Source organism: Carettochelys insculpta, chromosome 1, assembly GCF_033958435.1.
Source record: "Carettochelys insculpta isolate YL-2023 chromosome 1, ASM3395843v1, whole genome shotgun sequence".
NCBI classification, from domain to species: Eukaryota; Metazoa; Chordata; order Testudines; family Carettochelyidae; genus Carettochelys; species Carettochelys insculpta.
The window spans coordinates 40,411,542-40,435,380 of NC_134137.1; the positions used below are offsets into that span (position 1 = coordinate 40,411,542).

Below are 23,839 nucleotides of genomic sequence, written 5' to 3' on the forward strand. Positions count from 1 at the left end.
TGAACTATTTCTTTTTCTTCCAGAAAGCAGAGATTGCTGTTGCCCCTCTGACCATCACTCTGGTACGAGAAGAGGTCATTGATTTTTCGAAGCCTTTTATGAGTTTGGGGATCTCCATTATGATCAAAAAGCCCCAGAAATCTAAACCAGGAGTGTTTTCCTTCTTGGACCCTTTGGCATACGAGATCTGGATGTGCATTGTTTTTGCCTACATTGGTGTCAGTGTGGTCCTGTTCCTAGTTAGCAGGTTTAGCCCTTATGAGTGGCACACAGAAGAGCCAGAGGATGGGAGAGAAGGACCCAGTGATCAGCCTCCCAATGAGTTTGGCATATTCAACAGCCTCTGGTTTTCCCTGGGTGCCTTTATGCAACAAGGATGTGATATTTCCCCAAGGTTTGTGTCAGATCTTTTAATTTTTGCATTATATCATCAACACTGATGATGCAGGGGTGCCTAAAATCTTCTCTCACATCTTTTACTGGTGATATGTAGAAGTTCATGATTTGTGGAATTTTTCTATTTAGAAACTACAGCAAAAGCATAGGAGAAACTGCTCAGGACTTTTATTACATTACTCTTCAGACTTCAGTGTAAGTAAATTAGGAACATTTTCTTCATGTTCTCTTGCACATAGTGGGGCAATCCCACTGATTTCCTTGGAATTGTACAAATACTAAATATTGCCCACCATATCACAGTAGTAACAGCATACTGTTGTGCTGATCATTTGACCTGCATGACTGAGTGTCGTATATTCGTTTCATTTTAAATTGTGAGACACTGCTTCCAGAGTATCACTGCATATAAGAAAGAGGGGCTGCGTCTACACTAGCAAGTTCTTTTGAAAGATTTTCGAAAGAAGGGGACTCTTTCAAAAGATTCCACAGTGTCCACACACAAAAACCATTCTTTCAAAAATAAATTGAAAGAAAGTGTCACTCCTTTCAAAATTGCTCTTCCTTTCCCGTTTCAGGAGAAGTGCACCCTTTCAAAAGCTTCTTTCAAAAGAAAATGTGTGTAGACTCTCTGCAAGCCCTTTTTCTTTGAAAGAGCAGTCCTCATGGGGCCTGATCTTTAGATTCCTGGCCTGTTCTTTCGAAAGATCGGGGCAGTATGGACGCTCTCTTTTGAAAGAGCAGATCACTCTTTTGATGTGCCTTTTTGTGTGTGGACACGCTTTTTCAAAAGAAGTTCTTTCAGAAAAGATCTTCTGGAAAGGCTTCTTTCGAAAGATCTGTAGTGTAGATGTTGCCAAAGTGTATTTAGTGTTTTAGCTTTTAGTGCATCTGACGAAATGGGTCTTTGCCCATGAAATCTTATGTTCCAGTAAATCTATTAGGCCGTTTCTACACATGCCACTGTCTCTGAAAGTGTCATGCTAATAAACGACCCAAAATATGCTAATGAAGCACAGATGTAAATTCCCTGTGCCTCATTAGCATAGGGTCACATGATTTGGAGTCCAGAAGATGCTCTTCTGGACTCCAACAGCGTGCAGAAGCCCAGCCCCCCGAGGGGGGGTCTTCTGGAAGGAAGTCTTCCTTCCAAGAAGGGGCCTCCAGAAGGACTTCCTTCCGGAAGACCGCGCCCCGGGGGCCGCACTTCTACACTTTGTTTTGGAGTCTGAAAGAGCATCTTACGGACTCCAAATCATGTGACCTTATGCTAATGAGACACTGGGAATTTACATCCGTGCTTCACTAGAACATTTCGGGTCATTTAGTGGCGTGTGTAGAAACAGCCTTAGTCTGTAAGGTGCCATAGGGCCTCTCATTGTTTTTCACAGCTACCTCTCTGACGCTTGTCTTTAATGACTGTCTCTGATAAATACTATACAACTGCCAGACTGAAAGAGTTGGACTTGAGCTACCAAACGTCTCCAGATTTGGGGGGGAACTGCAGGAACTTATACTGAATCACTCACTACCAGCTTGTTAGATGTTCAGGCCAATTTTTTTTTTCTAATGCAGATGCCTGAACTTAGCATTAGCAGTGGGATTTCAAAAGGAGTTCATCACTGGCCTGGCTTTGCCGCTGTTGAAATCTGGGACAAAACTCCAATTGATTTCAGTTAAAGGAAAATTAGGCTAATGCTGAGTTTTTTTCCAAAATCTCACTCTAGGGCTGTGTCTACACAGAGCCACTCTCTCAGCAGTTCCATGCTAATGAGCAGCCTTTCAATTGCAAATGCTGCTCATTAGCCTGGCCCCAGGGCTCATTAGCATAGCTGCGTGAGATCTCACTCTCGGCAAGGGGGGTGCCAGCAGTAAAGTGGTCGTGTGGATGTGCTTCTGCTGGAAAAAGCCCCATGTGTCACCTGCCCCTTGTACCCAACAAAATAGGAAGAAGGGTTCTTTTGAAGACGGTGTTTACTTTCAAAAGAGCTGCATCTACACTGCTTTTTTTCTTTCAAAAGAGGCTCTTTCAAAAGAGGAATGTGCAAATGATGTGCCATATATGTAAATCTCCACCTAATTTGCATTTTCAATTTTTTTCATTTGCATGCCTCTTTCAAAAGAAGAATGCAAGTGTAGACACAGCCTAAATGAGGCTTACCAATTTAAAAATAAGATGATTGATATTTTGAATTTCTTTTGAAATAGTAGTTGAATTGTGTACACGTTAGGTTAGTTATTTCAAAATAACTATGAGGAAGAGCACCTTTTTCTGAAAGATTCTTTCAGAAAAAAAAGTATGTATAGCCTCTCTGGGAGCCCTTTGTTTGAAAGGGCAGCCTTCATGGTGCCAGATTTTTCGATCGCTGGCCCATTCTTTTGAAAGAGCCGGGGCTGTTTGGACACTCTCTTTCACAAGAGGAGATTGCTCTTTTAATCCACTTTTTTGTGTGTGGACACACTATTTCAAAAGAAGATCTTTTGGAAGAGGTCTCCCAGAAGATCATCTTTTAAAAGATCACTGTAGAGCAGACGTGGCCTCTATGAATTTAATGGCAACAGGAGCAGTCTTTTTATGCCTGTTTTTTCAACTGTATAATTGCCAAACTACTTACAGCAGAAAGGTTGTGTCAGGCTAAATATTCTTTAATTTTTCACAGCGTTTTCCTCAAATGGCAGGTGGCACTGAATTGGAAGGTATTATTTATTACTTATTAGTTGTCAATCTTCCTGTTGTTGTTAATCACAGATTCTTAAAGAACTACATGAGACTAGGTGTTTTCAGACAGCTATAGAATATATACTCATGTTGGCATCCTGCAAGTGGCAAATCACATAGAAGTGGTAATTGTGTTTCAATACTGCATACAGCATATGATGCACTTATGGGAGCTTGGGGACTTTGAGTTTTGTTTCATATTTTAAAAGAAAGAATTGGCCCCTTTTGGAGTATCGCTAAAAGCCCACCTCTCTTTACTGTTTTCATTTTCCAAAAAACAGATACTTCCTGTTACAAATACTCTATGGTATAGTCCAGCAGGAATTTTCTGTATTAAAAAGGATAAAGTGAGATACAACCAGAGAGAATTCACAAAGCTGTTTACAAATTGCACTATTTATGTACATCATTTGATATTATGAGCCTCAAAATTTATGATATGAATCTTATGAAAGCTACAGTGAGCTGTGTGTAAAATCCCACACTTATTGACTGTTACTTATTAATAGATACCCAGTAATAATGATCTCTCTTACTCTCTCTTTCTCTTTCTCTCCTTGACATAAGAGATAGGAAAATGTGTATTATTTTATTCGTGTTTAGATCCCTCTCAGGTCGCATAGTTGGAGGTGTATGGTGGTTCTTCACGCTCATCATTATTTCGTCATACACTGCTAACCTCGCTGCTTTCTTGACTGTTGAGCGAATGGTCTCGCCCATAGAAAGTGCAGAAGACCTTGCCAAGCAAACTGAAATTGCATATGGAACACTGGACTCAGGGTCAACAAAAGAATTCTTCAGAGTAAGTTGGCATGCTTAATAAGGACTGCCCTTCCTACAGACAAGTCTACAATGAAATGTTCAGAATGCTGAAAGGCTGCTCCTTTACAAATCATTATGTTGTGGTATACAGCTGTTTGCGTTACTGAGGTTACAGTTTTTACCTCTGGCACCACTTGTTGCCATTTGCGGTCATTTCAATTGGTGGGAAGTTTATTGATTTTGACACATCAGGCAAGGGAACAGCCCTGAAGGGTAGTGAAACAAAAGATAATTAGAGCAGCATCGTGCTACTGATTCATCTCAAACTACAGTTTTGAAACAGTATCCAGTACTGAATGATCTGTGATGGTAATAAGCAGCCTTGCTGTTTGGCTTCTACTTCTAGGGTGTGCTGGGGACTCTTTTGCTGAGGGAAGGCATACAAAGTCTGTTGACAGGATAAAAGTTTACTAATCACTGACATATAGAACATGGGAAATGTGGTGGTTTTGTGGGTTTAGAGCATGAGCAAACAGCCTAAGTGACCAGTAAAATGAATTGGTTGCAGGCTACATCAGTTTGTTCATTTTCCTTAGGTTTCCTGTATAACAGTGTGGTAGGGGTATATAGTTCTCTCATCCTAGCAGTTTGGAGACAGAGAGCGCTGATATTAACAACACTACATAAGGACCATGATCACATCTTCTACTTAGTTTTCTGTCACTTGCCATTGTAAGTACAGCTTAGTGGACTGAACTGGTATAAGTCTTCAAGTGTTTTCATATCATTTTAGCTAGAAGTTATTAGCCAGTAACCTCATTTGAGTTTAATTAAATCCCAGGTGTTGGCTAAAGGTCATAGAGAAAAGATGTTTTCAGTAGGAACAAGAAGTTGAAATGTTTTTTTTCTTTCATTGTGTCCTTAAAAGGCTACTGTCAAATGCCAGAGTGTTTTCTCTCTCTTTCCCCACCTACCTTAAAAAAACCCTAAAAAACTAAAAACAAAGCAAAAACCCGAACCATTGAGACCGACCCTCAAGCTGAAATCTGTCAACTAGCAACACATTTTTAACAAAACTTAAATGTGCTGCCCTTAGTTATTGACAATACCCTTAAGGATTTAACATAGTGTCCGCTAAGTATTCCTAACATGTCTATAGTTTAATATTTTACCCTCAGAAATGCATGCAGCTATTTTAGCACACTTGTATTATTTTGCCCTTGTACTGTGTCCATCAGTACAGTAGAGGCCTTCCCAAACATAGAGCTATAAAGGTCCCTGACTTGGAGATTGTTAACATCTGGATGTCTGATCTTGTAAACTCCTGTTCGTGTGTTTAGCCTTATGAGCAATTCATTGTTTGATGTGTGTGTTAAATGTCCCTTCCATAACCACTGCATAGAGAAGATGGATCTATGACAATTTACAGCTTGAGAACCTTCTCATGTGTCTGAGTCTAAAGGTGGGTCAAGATGGTGGCTGTTACATACATAAGGGTTTGTCAGGGATTTGAGCTGCTGTGATCCTGTGATGCTCCAGAAGAGCTTCCTTTGTTTGAGGACTCCTTTGGGTTTGAGCTACAAACTCTGGCTCTTTAACTCAGCTTCTGAAGAGCCAGGTTTCTAGCTTTGCAAATTCCATGTTTGATCCTGGATATAGACCAAATGCTAATCATTACCTCTGAGTAGTTCCATTAATTAGGGTAACACAGTGAACACAGCCACTAAAATCTGTGGCTGAGGGAGTAAGACTGATTTATTTAATTTTAAATTAGTTATGGACATTACTTATAAGTTCCCCATTATTTTTAATATACCTGATATGTCTATCATAAATCTCACTTATTGTAGGCAAAGCAGCTAAGTGAGTATGTAGGATTTGGGGAAAAAAAAGAATGGGACCCTTTCTCTGAGGCTTCTATAAAACTTTGACAAACTGCAATTTTGAAAGAATGAGCTCAGCTCCTTTGATTTAAGGAGCAGCCACCAATCCCGCCACAATACTTCTGTCTTTTTTTATAATCACGCTGTAAAGATAGCTACTCTATTGTGCTTAAACACCGTATTTCATGTAAAATAACAAGATCCATTTTTAAAAATAAATATCATTTTTATTCCACCCACAGTAAACACCATTTTTCACTTTAATCTTTGGGAATTAAAAGAAATCACCAAAATCTACTATCTCAACATTTTCCCCCTGTATTTTAGAACATAAAAGCAAATAAGACAAAAGTAGCCAAAAAAATTAAACGTAACTGCACATATAAATGTGAAGCTTTAACAAGCACTAAGTTATCTGGATCATTTTGTTTAAATCATGTAGCTGAAGGCTTATCTTCAAAAGGGTTCTGATCTAGGCAACGTCGCAGTGTCTATTGCTAAAAATCCTTATCAAGAAAAAAGTGAGAAACAGTAAAGTATTTCCAAGGGGATGCAAATATCTTCACTTAAAAATGCATGATAAAGACATTGAGAACCAGCCTTGATAAACATTAAAGTAAAACCCTACCTGTTTCACTCAGTCCAGCATTCTAAAAGGTTAGAAGCCAAAGAGCATGTCTCTTCATTTTGGGACTTCATGCTGTTGTTACCATTTTATTAATAATTACCAGCTCTATGAAAAAATGATCACTCATGACATGGACTGTATGGGGTCCAAATGTCAGAAAACCTAAATTAATTTGTCATCTGCTTTAGTTCTGACTGATCAACAAAGAGAAAAAAAACAGTTTTTAAAAGTCAACTGAAAAGAAAAACAGAGTTCCTACCTGCTGTTTCCTGTCCAACTATTATTAAAGCTGTTTGGAAGCTGTGAAAGCTAAACACTGAGAGCAGTTTGCTGAAAGGCAGAAAATTAGATTTCAATTGTCTTGTAGAAAAAAATGTCTTTTATGAAAGGAAGCATCATCTAGCTGGTTAAGTATGAAAATTCAAACCACTCACTACTTCCTTATGTTATAGTATGGAAAATCTATTGTTTTCCTGTCTGGATATCATTCTAGTTTAGCTTATATATTAAATGTTAATGATGGCAGAATTATTCAGCTGAAAGTTGGATGCTTGACAGTGTTTTAAAATAGATGAGGATTTGTGAGAACATCAGTGTTTTCTGTTGTTGGCCTGGTGGGAGAAGGAAACTGAATTATGGAAAAGGTTTTTGTTCCTTTGGTTTTTTTTTTGTTTGCTTTTGTTTTTTGTTTTTTTAATGATCTCGTTTAGAAAATGTAGTTCATGATTTGTTAGAACAGAAGAGAGAAATGTTTACCTTAATTCATTATGTTTTCATTCTAAGAGAGAAGCCTGTGCGCACTATACTTGCACCTATATTTTCTCGTACTAAAAGCTTTAGGAATGCTGAAGATATCAGCATTCTTGATATGCTGCCTGATTTAGCACTGAAGTACTCCAGTTTTATGCCAGTCTCACTGAAACCAGTGGAATTGCACTAATGTAAAATAGGAACACAGCAGTGGAGAGTCAGACCCAGATGCTGCTTCCAGCTACACAGGTGTAAGTGTAGAGTAATTCAATAGTTATCATGGCTTATGGTCACTGTGAATTGATGCTAGGGTAACAGCAGCAGGAGGTGGTTTCATGGACATGACTAGTTGCGTAGATATTTCTGGTGGCTGGAAATTCTTAGTCTGCAGTATTTTTTTTCAGAACAAGTCAAATTGAGCACATGTATCAGTTGACAAAAATGAAGAGATTTTGATAAGCTGTTACACAAGACATATCTTTTTTTACATTTGTGGTAAAATGCTTTCACTAGGAACCACTGATAAATATTCCAACCACAAAGATGTTTCCTTTCACCATTCTCCTGTGCAGCTTATGCATTTTTTTCTGGCCACATTATTAATGCAATTATTCATGACTGGTTTAGACAAATACTTCAGGGTGCCTTGTATAGAAGTCCCATTAACACCCCTTTAAGGTAAATCAATTTAAGTGAATAATTAATTCTTTAATTCCAGATTTTCTTGTAAAGTATCCTCAGTTCCTCCCATTTTCACTGTCATGGAACAAGGTGCAAGGTGCTGAGAAACCCCAATTTCTACAGAAGTCAGTGGGAGTTTGGCCTGATTCAGCATCTGTCCCTATTCAGAGAAGCACTTAAGCATGTGCTTCAGTCCCACAGACTTATGGTTAAGCGCATACTTCAGTGCTATAACGAATATAGATGCACATAAGTAATTCACTATTTCTGGGCCTGCAGGCATTCAGCACCTCTCAGGAGTGCTCAGGACCTTGGAAGACTGAGACTAAAGCCTAATTCTGGTTCAAAGAAAACTCTTATGAACTTATACAACAGCTGGGTGGAGTCTCTTAGGCTACATCTACATAGCAGCATTATTTCAAAATAAGGCATTATGGAAAAGCTATTCCAAAACAACTTATTTTGAAATAACCCAGCTACACTCAAGAATACACTTTGAAGTAGCACCCATATATTTTGAAATGGCATGTCCAGACGCATAGGCCGAGTCTACACTTGCATTCCTCTTTCAAAAAAGGTATACAAATGAGATAAATTGAAAATGTAAATGAGGTGCAGATTTGCATATCTGGCACCTCATTTGCATGTTATTATTTCAAAATAGCTTCTGTTGAAAGAAGAAAACCAGTGTAAACACTGCACTTTCAAAAGTAAACCCCATCTTCGAAAGAATCCTTCTCCCCTTTTTATGGGGGCCTTCTGTCAACATAACTCAGGCAGCGTCGACACACTTAAAGCATTCTGTCAACAAAGTCTTGACAGAACTCTGCATTTTCCTCAAGTCTTATCCCTCAAAAATTTGAGGCATAACAATCTGGACAGAGTAGTGTCAACAACAGTGCAGTGTAGGCACGTCTGTTGACAGAGGGCTTCGGGTTGCCGGGCTGCCCTCTTTGCAGAGCTGACATTCCACTTTCTGGCACCAGAGGGCAGTGCTGTCTGGCAGTTCTCTGTTGACACAGCAATTGTGTGTAGATGCAATCTGTTGACAGAGGTTCCGTTGAGATTACCCTGTTGACAGTAACTTCTGTCGATAGATGCTTCTAGTGTAGACATAGCCATAGTGCATGTTTCCAACTAGTGCCATTGGATGCCATTATAGCTTATTTCAAAATAATGCTATTCCGTGTCTTAACAGCACCTGTTTTGAAATAGGTATTATTCCTCCTGCAATGAGGTTTATAAAATTCAAAATAATGTGCCCACTATTTTGAATTTATTCCAAAATAGAATGTGCATAGTGTAGATGTTTGGAAAGTTATTTTGAAGTAACAGCTGCTATCTTGAAATAACTTTACTGTGTGGCCATAGCATTAGAAACTCTTCATTTTACTAAAAGGAGCCTTCTTCTCTCATGGGCTATGACTACAGTAGAAGCATCTGTCTACAGAAGTTACTCTTGGAAGAGATGTTCCAGCAAAACTTCTGTTGGCAGATTGCATCTACGCATAAAAGTGGATCGATCTTTTGATTTGATCTGTCAACAAAAGGGCCTCTCCAGAGTGTCTACACAGCTTTTTTGTCTACAGTTTCTGTCAACAAAATGCATTTTGTGTGTACATGCTCTGTGAGTTTTGTCAACAAAGCCCCAATTTTGTCTACAAAACTCTAGTGTAGACGTTGCCATGCAGAAGGAGAAGGGAGAGCTGGCATATGTTCAGTGAAAATGCTAAATGATGTATAGCTGCCAGCATTTTCAAAGTTGTTCATTATTTAGATTTCAAAAATTTGTATCCATCTGTCTGCAGGGGGAGTAGGGGTGTAAAGGTGGGTGGCTTTTAATGAATGGCAAATGTGCAAAGCCTTATTCCTGATAATAGAAGCTTCTTTCTTTCTTTCTTTCTATATAGTTACACTTTTATAAAAACAATACTAACTTTTCCCACCTATAAGGCCTTATCATTTGTAACTGTGCTAAGCATTCACCAGCAAGACAGATTTCCACGTAATCTACTACAAGCTGTGAATTTATCATATGTTTCTGGCTGAGGTCTACAGCACTGGTGTAATCCTGAGACGACAGGCAGAAGTGTTTGTATTCTATGGGTCACTGATGCTGGAATTCTCTCTCTCCCACTACACAAACAAAAGACCAGAATAGCATGTCTTTGAGATCAAAGCTCCATATATCATTTTGTTCCCTTTCCAATGGTGTGTGCGTACATCTTAGTTTTGTTTACATTTGTTTCTATTGTGCTGTGTATCCTGAAGCAACTACTCCACCTTTACTCAAGCAAAACTTATTGAAGTCAATAGAAACTTTGATTGAGTAAAAAATTAGAATTAAAACTAAGTGAGGACTTTAAAACTCGACCTGGCATTTTTGGGAGGGCCCTTTTTCTCTCTTCCTCCTGATCTGTGGTTTTTAAAGGGCATATCACCCATTTGTAAGGTAAGACTTGACTTTTCAGTCATTGTAACATCCTTATACTCAGCTCTGAAAGCAAAAACTGCCTCTCTGTAGCTAGAAATTCAGATTTATGCTTGTAATTTTCTTTATTAGGGCTCCCAGAGGCAACAGGGTGTGTAAAATTAAGGTTTATTACTATTGGATTTTTGTTACTGTTTCTTTTAAAATAACCAAAGCACTCAAATAAATCTCTTGCTGGGTAAAATTGTCCAAAAATTGCTTTTCTTGAGGGGTCAGCTTCGATCAATTGTACCTTGAGTTGTGGTTCATTCAGTGCTTCAGTATCTTTGGTCTACCTAATTTCTCTTTAATTTTCTCCAGAGATCAAAAATAGCAGTGTATGAAAAGATGTGGACCTACATGAAATCAGCAGAGCCATCAGTGTTCACTAGGACTACAGCTGAGGGAGTAGCCCGTGTTCGCAAATCCAAGGGCAAGTTTGCCTTCCTCCTGGAGTCCACCATGAATGAATACATTGAACAGCGAAAGCCGTGTGACACCATGAAAGTGGGAGGAAATCTGGATTCGAAAGGCTATGGCGTAGCCACACCCAAGGGTTCTCCATTAAGGTGGGTGGAATAGTATAACAATATAACATGTGTTGTTATAGTATTCCACCTTCCCTGATGTCCCTGATATAGTTCTTTTTGTGTTATGTGTGAACATGGTATGTTATGATTTTTTTCTTCATTTCATATTTTTGATCAACAAGGAGGTAACAGTTTCCTATAACAATGTAGATTTAATAGCTTTAATTAATATATCTTTCAAGGCCATATAAAAACCAAACTGGTTGAACACTAGCTACTTTGTCAATTTAAACAAAAGTAACAGCAGCTGTTCTATCCCACCAACTTCTTTTACCAAATTCAGCCTTAGCTTTCATAATATCAGTAATATTCTTACATTTTGTTTTGATTATTGACTCTGGCTGCTATTTTTGGATAAGAAGCTGCTTGTAGCATCTTATTTCAAATGCCAGCATTTAGGAAATAATCAGTACCAGTGTTCAATTGATTAAAGTACCTTCTTATCTAGAAAAAAAGCAAGAGTTTGTGTTTCTAGCATTATGCGTTTGGAGACTGCCTTAAGACTCATCACTATTCACATTAACATGAGCACTCTGAAATTAGAAGATGAAATTATTCTGAAACTACTTAAAATGGAATCAGGCTTATTCAGGCAAATAGAAGAAGTTTTGGCTTACAGGTAAAGCAGATTTAGTTTTTATTTAAATCTTCAAGGTAATAAAATTGGAGGTATCAGATGTGAGGTAAAATTGGCAGCATTTAACACACATCTGATACCTCCAAGGTTATTTTCCTAAAGATTTACGTAAAATAAATATTGCCTGAATGATCACCACTATGTTTTACTTACAACAGGCTCTGACGAACTTAGTTGCCAACTCTCCCGACTGCATGCCATTTGCGCTAATGGTGTCCAGACCATCTGGTCTGGGAGAGCGGGCAACCCTACTGATGAAGTAGATTCATGAAGAAAAGTATGTGGGTTGAAAATGAGATTTGCAAGGGAAAAAATGGAGACAAAATAAAAAAGTTTGTACAATCTATGATACTAGTGAGGAGAAAGTACAGACAAGTACCACCTGCCAATGTGCAAAATTTTCCGTTTTTAAAAAGAAAACCTTTGTAATTGGTATAAAGATAATAAGCTTGATCCTGAACTCACTTGTTTACATTATTTTAACACTATTGACTTCCATGGAGTAACTCTTGGGTTACACTTGTATAAGCAGGAGGAGAATTTGGCTCATTTTATCCACACCAAAAGGAAAACAGAAATGTAATGTGAACTAGAGCATGATCAAGGAAAAATCAGACTGCTTATTTTGGTGCCCAGGTATGAATTTTGGACCTTGACTGTAAACACCATTGAAATTCGAATGTTTTGTCCCTTACAACTAATGAAGTGGTCACAGAAGGTAAGTTAGAAGAAGGCAAAGAGAATTGAAAACAGGAAAATGTTAATAACGAAGATGGTGGAATGTCATGAGATAATGGGGTTAATTAAAGCTAAAAGGTAAGAGAAATGGGAAAAGTAAATTGATTGTGTCACTCTTATTTTGGAGATTCACAAATCAGAGATATTTATTATGTGTTAATATCCCTTTCTCGCTGTTTCAGGAAAACTACAGCTACAACTGCTAGGTTGTACTGCGATTATGATTAGAGCTTTCATCTCAAAGGCTGTGTCTAAACTGCAAAGAACTGTCAACAAAAGATATGCAAATTGCACACTGCAATTTGCATATCTTTTGCTGACAGTTCTGTCAGGAGAGGTTTTCCAACATTTGGTCCATCCAAACAGGGACAGATGTCATAAAAGCCACTTCTGTCAAGACATCCATTCTTCTTCGTGGAAAAGGGCGTACAGGGATGTCGACAGACCACTCCTGATGAGCAGATGTTTTCTGAGAGATCTGCAGTCTGGACACACCCTCTGTCAACAAAACTTCTGAGAGATATGCAGTCTGGACACACGTTAGGTATAGCAGGCTAGATATGGCAAAGTAGTACAGAACAACAAGAAGTCCTGTGTCACCTTATAGACTAACAGACATTTTGAAGCATAAGCTTTCAGGGCAAAGACCCGCTTCACGCATCAGAACACGGCTACCTCTCTGATTCTTGTCAAAATAGTACAGAAATACACACTGATGATGTACCCTTGCTTTACTAGGCCAGAACTAGAGTGCATCTTAGCTTCTGTCAAGTCACTCTTAGCTATGGATTCTTTCTTTTGCACATGTTTTATAGGGCTTTTTAGTCAATTTCACCATCTTCTTCACAGTGTCTTACCTCCTTAGCAAGAAACAATCAACTGATGTAACCATTAGCCAGTGGAGATTGGTCTGTACCCTGTTTGTTTATTTATTTGTTCAATTTGGCAATTAGGGCAAAGAGGGACCAAGCACAAAGCAATTATGTATAAGCTCAGGAGTAAGGGAATCTGGGAATATAATACAATTGATGGAATGGAAGAGGCTGCTGAATTGTATCTATAAATTGCTTGAGGATACCATCAATGGCAAAGCTTCCATTAATATCGGTGGAGCCAGGATTTCATCAGAATGGGTAGCAGCATCCATATGATAGGGAGTGAAGGCAACTGCATTTGTTTTTGAGTTTCACTGTGGATCCCCATAAAAGTGATTGCAACCCAACATAAAAAGCAGATCAACCCTTCTTGCAAGCTGTCCCATTTGGCTGTCTTAATGCTCATGCGTTTCCTGAGCCTTCACATGTCCTGAGCAGCTTATGCTCCCACTGAAACAATTCACTCTTCATTCCTTCCTTAGCCCAAGTGTTAAAACCTCAAGTGACAGAGAAGAGGTCCTAACCCACGGAAAAATCTTACAAAGCCCATTTATTGTTATGAAAAGATACATGTGAATACCAAATAATAACTCACATTCATAACATGTCCCAGATAACATGTGCATTGACTTCATTTCTTCCAGGATTCCAGGTTCGAACTGTATGATTCAAATCTGTGCAAAACTGGTGATTATTTTTTCCACTAAATTTTGTACAAAAATCATGCTGGTGTTTTCTTTTCCCTCAATATTTTTGCATTGAGAAGATGCAAAATTTCAGGTTCTGCAATTGGAATTTAAAAATTTCAAAACCACTGGTGGCTCAGAAGTGGACATTTTTTCAATAGAAGCAGGTCCCACTTTCAAGTGAAAAAAATAAGAAATATGGCAAATGTTTGGCAGAATGGGCCCATTTTACAATCTGCAACAATCCATGGAAAATCCCCACATTTTGAAGCATTTCAGCTTTTCTAATGATAGAAGCTGTCCCTTTTAACTAGTTAAAAATCATGAACAGTTCTGTAACACTTTGGCTACTTAGAGACTGGCACCTAAAAGGTGTTAGTAATGAGGGTTCAGCTATGTTTTTATCAGGGAAGCCAAATCTGCCTCATTGCAGATGTGTCCAGCTGCATCGCTGGCAAAATATAGCAACATTCCTTTGAGTTACTGCAAAGAACTGCGCCTGATGTTTTTCACCACTCAAACCTTCTACCTTCATTGCCATTCAAAGAAGTTTGTCACCATTAGACTTCAGGGGCCATTCATATGGGAACAAACTCTTTTTTAGTAAATAGCAGAGACTCAGAAGTCATGAGAACTTGTCTCCTCGGCTGTACCTTTATTCTGCAGCTGATATGGGCTGTGTCTACACGTGCCCCAAACTTCGAAATGGCCATTTGCATGGCCATTTCGAAGTTTGGGGCACGTGTAGACACAGCCATGGAGTGTCACTGGCCAAAAATGAGTAAGGTACAGAGCTCACCATGTGGACAATCCAAGCCTGATTATTGTACCCTTTCTCACACTGTATGGTACCTTACTCCATTATTAGCCCTACTGAAGTTAATGTGACTATTTAGTAAGTGAGCCAGAATCTGGGTCTGAGATATGACAGTGATCACTGCTACAGGAGAAGCAATACATTTATCAATTACCAATTAGGAATAGATTTATAACTAAAAAATGTGATATTTTTAAGCCTGCAGGGGCAGGAATTGGAACAAAGCTGGTTAGTTAATTAATGTTTGGGCATTGTTCATATCAGTTCATGCCCTATTGTGTCAGAACAAAAAGAGGATTTGCTCCAGGCTCATTTTTATTCTACAATATTCCACCTTTGAGTTATTTGAATTCAAAGTGGAAGCTTCATCAGCTTCATATTTTCTTTTGTATTCATTTAACCTCCAAATCAGGCCAAATTACATTGGTCAAGGTGTTAATCTAGAGTACAGGTATGAAAGATAAAGAAGCCAAGATAGCAAAGGTCATTAAAGAGCCTTATTAAAACTACCAATACAAACCAGAATCTCCCCAAAATTACCACTATTACTACATGCATATATATAGCAAATTTTATTCAAGGAGCCCAAAGTTCTTTGCAAACACTAATCTTCAGAACACCTCTCTGAAATATGTAAGTGTAATCATTGTTCTCCATTCATAGAGGCACTAAAAAGTATCCTGCTTGGTTGGAGTAGACTTCCCCGCCATCCTAAGGACATAAGAATAATCATACTGGGTTGGGCCAAAGGTCCATCTAGCCCAGTATCCTGCTTTCCAACTGTGGCCAATGCCAGGTGCCCTCAAGGGAATGACCAGAGCAGGTGATCATCAAGTGATCCATCCCCATGTTGCCCATTCCCAGCTTTGGACAAACAGACTCATCTATGGAATTCCACTCCTCTACTCTTGTTCTTTGCTAGTTACCTGGACACCAGCACCGCAGAAGGTGGCTTGTAGCCCAGTACATTTTGACAATGCTGCCAATTATTTTTCTCCCTTTTCTTTTCACCATACTTCCTGGTTGTTTAGGTGTCAAAACATGAGAGATTACCAGGCAGCCATCATTGAAATTGGTGCCAAAATTTCCATTGACTTCAATGAAAGCAGGACATGGCCCTAAAAGATGTGTCCCAGTAAGTTAATAAAGTTCAAATGAGTGGCAGATGCAATAAAAAGAGGTAGCAGACTGCTGCAAATACATTCAGCAGCTTGTAACAATAACTCTCCAGGTAACCATGACATTTGAGAAGCATATGGACTTAAAATATTTTATAAATCATCTAGCTGATGATGAAACAGCCACGTTCCAGTTTGTCATTAGTGGTAGGTGTACTCCACAAAAATCACAAAATGGCCATGCAGACAGCGTTAGGGTTTGATGATATTGTTTTGGGAAGAAGGGTGCTTTCAAAAGTGGGGCTTCCTTTCAAAGGAACCCCGTCTACATGGCTATTTTACATTTTGAAAGCAGCACGTTCGATGCAGCGAGTGGCCGCCATTATGCCACTATGCCAATATTCATATCAGCACCTCATTAGCATTTTCTGTCATCTGCATTTGCATGCCACTTCTGAACAGGAGGGGCGGTGTAGACATGGCTACTGAGTGATAGGGTAGGAGTCAATTAGCCAATACATGAAATGAGAGGAGGTAATAGAACAATCTAGTAGGCAGTTCCTGAGTTAGAACACAGGAGATCTGGATTTGATATCCGAATCAGTCACAATCATCCTGTGTAAACTTGAACAAGTCATATAAGCTTCTCTGTGTTTCAAGTCCCAGCAAGAAATGGGAATGATATTTCCCAATCACATAGGTGTGTTGTGAGGATAAATGCTGGTAAGATGCTCAAAAAGTCACGTGAGTGCCTAGTTAGATACAATGAGTTCAAGAGATTATAGGATGCAATGACATGCTACGCAAAAATGATTATTCATTTCAATTGGTCCATACAGTATCTGACAGAAATTAGGCTTGAAACCCCATCCCATTTCTTCATCTGAGCCATTGTTCTGACGGGGCCCTTACTCGGGTTTTATTTGTTTTTCACTCGGCCACTTTCAGTCCCACCGACGTCTCTGAACATGGACAGAGTCAAACCTGAATCAGGCCCTCTGTATCTGCCTGTTAGTTAACCAAGTCTTCTAACAAGTTACTGAACCTGAATGTGCCTTCTGTTGGGTCAGGCTTGGTCTAGGCAACCTCTCTCAGGACTTCCAGTTTTCCCATACTCTGGTTTATGCACCATCCTCTGAAATTGTCTACATCATCTTCAAGTACAAAACAATTGGCAGGGAGCCTAAGGTACCCTGAGTGGAACTCCACAGTTACGTCTGAGCTGCCACACATGCATCTTCTATCGTTCAGCTTTCTTTAGGTCCCTTAGGAGCATAGAGATGGGCCAAGCCATCCCCAGGACCTAGGTAAATGGGAGGTTTTCTTTCAACACGTAGGCTGGGTCTACACGTGCCCCTTCCTTTCGAAAGTGGCATGTTAATGAGCAGGTTTGCAAGATGCTAATGAGGCACTGCAATGAATATGCAGCACCTCATTAGCATAATGGCAGCCGTGGTGATTCGAAAGTGCGGCTTTTTGAATTGCGCACCATCCGTGGAGACGGGACCTTCTGAGAGGACCCCCCCCCGCCAGTTTTCAAAAGCCCTTCTTCCTATCTGTGATCGGAAAAAGGGCTTTTGAAAACGAGGGGGGTCCTTTCGGAAGGTCTCGTCTCCACGGGCGGCGTGTGATTCAAAAAGCCGCACTTTTGAATCACCATGGCTGCCATTATGCTAATGAGGTGCTGCATATTCATTGCAGTGCTTCATTAGCATCTTGCAAACCTGCTCATTAACATGCCCCTTTCGAAAGGAAGGTGCACGTGTAGACCCAGTCATAGTGAATACAGCGTGTTTGAAGTAAGTGCCTGCTGTCTCATGTCTTCTTTTATCCGCACCAGCGACAAGCAAGGCCCGCGGATGAAAATAGATTGAACAGCTGGCAAGCCATCTGTCATCTACATAATAGGCATTCCAAGTGCATAATTACACATTAGGTTCATTTACTAGGCGATTGTGTATGTTTCCACCTAGTACAGCCAAAATTCTGTAACTTCTGTTCCTAAAGTTAAGTACCTAAACCCCGTGGAATATCGTTAGCTCCTTTCCTAGGTGTTTAGATACCAAATTTACACCCATAGGCAAGAAATTTTTATTCTAGATTTTTTATAGCTCCTATGTCACTCAGGCAAATACCATTATTTAAACATTTGGACCTTCAAGCCCTGAGTCAACAAAGGCGTTGTTGCAGGCTGGCCTGTGGGCCCAGGTGGCATCCAACTGACCCATCCACCTTTGAAAACTACCTTGCAGGGTTGAGATTTGCTTTTGAGTATGATTATAATTAGTCTCCCTTCAGAAGTACTTGGAAATTGTTTTAGGGGAATGACATTTTATAATCTTGTACTTTTTTAACAATGCAAGGCAAGGGAATTTAGTAGAGCTGGCTGCAAAAATATGTTTTCACTTATTATTTTGAATTTCTCTTGAAAAGTCAAAAAGTCCACCTCCCAGAAATGATTTGGTTCTCAATGGCTAAAAGACAAAAAAAATCAACAAAAACTATGTATTTTGGCCTTTTTCTGTTCCTTTTAGGTTTTCATTGTTTCAATACAAATATCTAAAAAAGAAAAGTAGCTCCCTCTGTGGGGGAGAAAAACCTCAGTTTGTTAGGGAAGAAATAATTTTGATCAAAAATCTGTGACCAGATTGCAATTTAGTTTAGAAAAACCTATTTATCCTGAGACACAAACCAGTAAAAATAAGTAAATTCTAAACTGAGATCAATTCTCAGTTACTTTCTGTGGCCAATGGAGCTAAATTGGCATGTACTTTTAAGATTTAGCCTTAAATATCTTAAGTGTTTTTATCAGTTTTGTTACAAATTTAATTGTATTTCATACTGATTTGTGGACGGTTATGTGGAATAAGATTTAATATTCATATATGTGCAGTACTTAACCTTTGAGGAATTGCATCAAATTGGCTATGTCTACACTAGCACCCCCCTTTCAAAAGGGAGATGCTAATGAGACACTTCAGGACATGCTAATGAGGCGCTGCAATGACTCAGGCTCGTCTACATGGGGTCCTTTTCGAAAGGACCCCACCCATTTTGAAATCCCCTAGTCCTATAGCCAAATAGGAACAAGAGGATTTTGAAATGTGTGGGGTCCTTTTGAAAAGGACTCCTTGTAGACAAACCACACGCAATTGAAAATGGCACTTTCAAAGTGCCATGGCCACCATTATGCTAATGAGGCACTGCATATTCATTGCAGTGCCTCATTAGCATATCCTAAAGTGTCTCGTTAGCATCCCCCTTTTGAAAGGGGGGTGCTAGCATAGACACAGCCATTGTATTTCAGTAGTAGTAGTAGTAGTAGTAGTAGGCATCCTTCAGTCTGCATAGACTATGGATTGCGCCCTTTAAAGTTTCAATTGAGGACTTCATTTACAGCCTCTATTGTGACTATAAAGACCCACATGAGAGTGACAGTCCTTGCTGCATCTTTTGCAGATGTCGTGGGTGTCTGGCAAGTCCTTATTGTGCTTTCTGTGCGCTCGCTTCTCCTCTGCTATCTGTCTGATCTTCAACTTGCCCTTCTGAAGGCCCTTGTGTAACCCCTGCCTCCATCTGCTGCGGTCATCTGCTAGTTCTTCCTAGTTGTCCAGCTTGATGTCTACCTCTCTGAGGTCTCTCTTGCAGACATCTTTGTAACTCAACTGGGGGCGTCCGGGAGGTCTTTTGCCAGAGGCTAGCTCACCATACAGGATGTCTTTTGGAATCCTTCCATCATTCATCCTGTGGACGTGGCCAAGCCAGCGGAGTCGACGCTGCCTGAGGAGGGTGTGCATGGTTGGGATTCCAGCTTGCTCGAGGACAGCGGTGTTGGTCACTCTGTCCTTCCATGATATTCCAAGGATGCGCCTGAGGCAGCTCAAGTGGAAGATGTTCAGCCTCTTTTCCTGGCGGGCATACAGGGTCCAAGTCTCGCTGCCATAAAGGAGGGTGCTGAGGATGCAGGCTCTGTAGACTTGCATTTTGGTGTGAGTGTACAGCTTGTTGTTATTCCACACTCTCTTGCTGAGTCTGGACAGAGTTGTGGCCACTTTTCCGATCCTCCTGTTTAGCTCAATGTCCAATGACAGGGTGTCAGTGATGGTGGACCCGAGGTAAACGAACTTGTCTACAACCTCTAACATATAGTTGTCAATGCTGATTGATGGGGATTCAGCAACATCCTGACCGAGTACGTTCGTCTTCTTTAGGCTGATGGTAAGCCCAAAGTCCTTGCACGCTTTGGAGAACTGATCCAGCAGTTTTTGAAGCTGGTCTTCTGTGTGAGACACTACAGCACCATCGTCTGCGAACAGCATGTCTCTGATGAGGACTTCTCGCACCTTAGACTTAGCTTTCAGACTTGCAAGGTTAAACAGTTTCTTTTTCACCTTCACTTGGCAAGTAGGTTGCAGCTTTTCCTCTCATCGTGGGCCTTGCTATGATTACTGTCACTGTCACTTCCTATCTGGATTAGTGCTGTGTGCTGTACATGTTTCTACCCTTGAAGACCACTAAAATTCTACTAAGGCTGAGTGCCTCTGTTCCCATTTACTTAGCAGTGTTTTGCATATCTTTGCCACTTCCCATGTCACTTCTGGGAGGAATTCCTAATGTTGAATTTGTTCTATAGAATTTTTATTATTTGGTCTTGGAGACTACCGCTGGCAGCTAAAATCAGCTTGGATTGTAAAGCTGGCAGGCCCTGGGTATGTATGACAAGGGCATGATCGTAAATTCTAAAAATCACTTACTTCTCAGCCTGAAAAAGACCAAGTATGTTGATGTTGATAGCAACATGCTAATTATCTTAGCAACTCTTATTACAAATATGAATTTCCACCTTAAAAGAAGCCTGGGGTATGCAAACCATGAAGAAAAGAATGAGAGGGAGGCTTTTACATAACATTAATAACACCTAACCACTGATCAGTTGACAAAGAGATGAATAAAGTGCTAAGGTGTGCTCTGCTAAATTACAATACATTGAATATACTGAAAAAATGCACTAAACTTAGCTATGGTACAGCATGATACCATACCAGGGGTCATACTGGACCAAAAGCTAAATATGAGTCAAAAATGTGATGCTGTTGCAAAACCAAACATGATTCTGGGATGCATTAATAGGAGTGTTGTGAGCAAGACATGAGAAGTAATTCTTCCACTCTACTCTGCACTGATTAGGCCAAAATTGAAGTATTGTGTCCAGTTTTGGACACCACATTTCAAGAAAAATATAGAGAAAATGGACAAAGTCCAGAGAAGAACAGCAAGAATGATTAAAGGTCTAGAGAACATGAGCTATCGGGGAAGACTGAAAGAATTTAGTGACGAGAAGACTGAGGGGGGACACGTTAGCAGTTTTCAAGTACCTAAAAGAGTGTTAGAAGGAAGAGGGAGAAAAATTGTTCTTCTTGGCCTCTGAGGATAGGACAAGAAGCAATGGGCTTAAACTGCAGCAAGGATATTTTAGGTCAAACATTAGGAAAAACTTCCTAACTGTCAGGGTGTTTAAACACTGGAATAAATTGCCTCGGAAGGTTGTGGAATCTCCGTCAGTGGAGATATTTATGAACAGATTAGACAGACACATATCAGGGATGGTCTAGATGGTGTTTGGTTCTGCCATGAAGGCAGGGACTCAATGACCTCTTGAGGTCCCTTCCAGTTTTAATGTTTTATGAGTCTATGATTCTACAGTACATAACAAGAAGGAAACTGGCAACAAAGAGATGTTAATCTTTTCCAAGCATTACATCTCATAAAATAAGGCAAGACATTTTCTCATACATATTGGCACTATTTATTTTTAATGAATATAGTTTAGTTATTGTTTCCCTTTTTTTGTGATTGAGTTTTATTGGCCTATATGTTCATAGTGATAAATTTCAAAGAATGTGCATCTGTGGAAGTGAAAATCTAAATTTGAACAGTCAAGCTTTCAGCCAGAAGTGGATTTGCCCTTGTCCAATCGGAACAGAAACAATACTGTGTGGTATAACTAACCAACCACAGTTCGGCAGCACAGTAGAAATTTTGAGCCAATCCAGTAAGTGACAAAATTCAAATGTTTATCAAATAATTTTCAATGTCACATGTATTTCAGGAGACTGCAAAAGTGGTCCACTGGTATAAAAGCAGGTTAATTTAATCAGACAAATTATTGTTCATGTTTGCCAGCCATAGCCCTTCTATCACACAAAACTGTCTTGAGTTGTTGCATTTTTCCCCTCTAGTTCTCCTGTGTGCATCTAAAATGAAAAACCACTTGGTGTTTGTCGGAGACAGTCTCTGATTAATTCATGGGCATTTCATGGTAAAACATCCAGGAGCAACCAAGAAAATTGTGATGTAGCCAATAGACAGGACAAACTGTCAAGCTGCTATCACCAGGTACTGCCACTTAGACAGAAGAAAGGAAGGAAAGGTGTAGCTGAACATCTCACAGGAACATACCAACTGGTCAAGAGCACTTCAGATGAAGATGCAGATGGTGCATTTTAGTCTTCAAGCAATTCCTTATCCATGGAGGGTGAAATTCACTCTGATATAATTCCACTGACATCAGTGAAAGTGACACCTATTTACAACCAGGCCAGATTTCAGCACATCTCCAGGAGGACTATGTGTGTAGGTGTACATAAATCCTGAAAGTTTCACTTTCAGCAATGCTAGAGATCTTTCATTCTGGTACAGCAACGAAGGGTCCTGTGGCACCTTATAGACTAACAGAAAAGTTTTGAGCAGGAGCTTTCGTGAGCACAGACTCACTTCATCAGATGCTGGTCTTGGAAATCTGCAGGGCCAGGTATAAATAAGCCAGAGCAAGGGTGGGGATAACAAGGTTAGCTCAGTCAGCTACCCCTCCAATACTTCATTCTGGTAGTCTTTGGAATCTTGGGTCTGCCATATTTCTTCTGTGCTAAACATCTGATAATAACATACACTTGTCAGTCAGCAATTCAGGAATTCAAAAGCTAAACTTGTAAAATGGGATGTTTTCTTTCCTCTAATTCATATTGTCAGGTGGCAACAAGTTTTGAGCAGTTGCAGGAAGTAGCCGAATTCCTATGTCAGGATGGATAGTTCAGCCTGGGGCTACAGTAGCATAGAAACAATGTGGGTGAGCGATGTAAAATCTTCACAAAAAACAAGCAGTCCTGTAACACCTTAAAGACTAACAAATTTATTTAGGGAGGAGGGTGGGGAGGAAGAAGAAGAATGGGAAAAAAAGAGGGGGAGTAACCTTTCATTAACAGGACCTGTGCAAGAGGTAAATTAAGTGGGATGGGTGCCCTTCCTGTGAATATAGGTAGGGAAATTGCCTTTGTAATGCATAAGGTAATTGATACCCCTGGTAAGGCCTGAGTAAGTGTCAAATTTGCAAATGAATTCCAATTCAGATGTCTCCCTCTGTACTCTTGTGGTAAAATCCTTTTGTAGAAGAATGACTATTTTTACATCCTTTATTGAATGTCCAGGGAGGTTAAAGTGTTCCCCTTCAAAAGGACGTCTGATTTATGTCCATTCATCCTTTGACACAGGGACTGTCCAGTTTGTCCTGTGCACATGGCAGAGGGGCATTGCTGGCACATGATGGCAAATATCGCATTTAGTGGATGTGCAGGTGTACGAGCCCCTGATGGTGTGGCTGATGTAGTTAGGTCCAGTGATGATGTTACATGACAGACCTGGCAACAGGGTTTGTTGCAGGGATAGGTTCCTGGGTTAGTGTTTCCATGGTATGGTGTGTAGCTACTAGTGAGCATTTTCTTGAGGTTGGTAGTTGTCTGTAGAACAAGGGCAATTTCCTCACCTTTGATAGTCATAAGAATGCCACCTATCCCACTTAACTTACTTCTTGCACAGCTCATATTAATGACAAGTGACTCCCCTCCTCTTTTTTCCCCTTCTTTTTCTTCTTTCTTCCCACCATCCTCCTTGTTATATAAACCCTGGATTCTTAATTTTGCTCCAAGCCTGATAAAGTGGGTCTTACCCACAAATGCTCATTACCTAATAAATAAAAGTATTAGTCTTTAAAATACTAAAGGACTACTTATTTTTTTTTGCTTTGTTTTGTTTT

The 23,839-nt window shown here is 39.8% G+C and overlaps 1 protein-coding gene across 3 annotated transcripts in view; it reads left to right on the forward strand.

Annotated features, from left to right (window-relative positions):
• The window catches only part of GRIA4 (glutamate ionotropic receptor AMPA type subunit 4), a 316,531-nt gene that overhangs the window by 252,344 nt on the left and 40,348 nt on the right, over positions 1 to 23,839 (forward strand). For all 3 annotated transcript variants that reach the window (XM_074981809.1, XM_074981795.1, XM_074981800.1), the window contains exons 11-13: positions 24 to 394; positions 3,719 to 3,917; positions 10,611 to 10,858. In XM_074981809.1, coding sequence (XP_074837910.1) covers positions 24 to 394; positions 3,719 to 3,917; positions 10,611 to 10,858 — 818 coding nt within the window. The remainder of the gene's footprint in view (positions 1 to 23; positions 395 to 3,718; positions 3,918 to 10,610; positions 10,859 to 23,839) is intronic.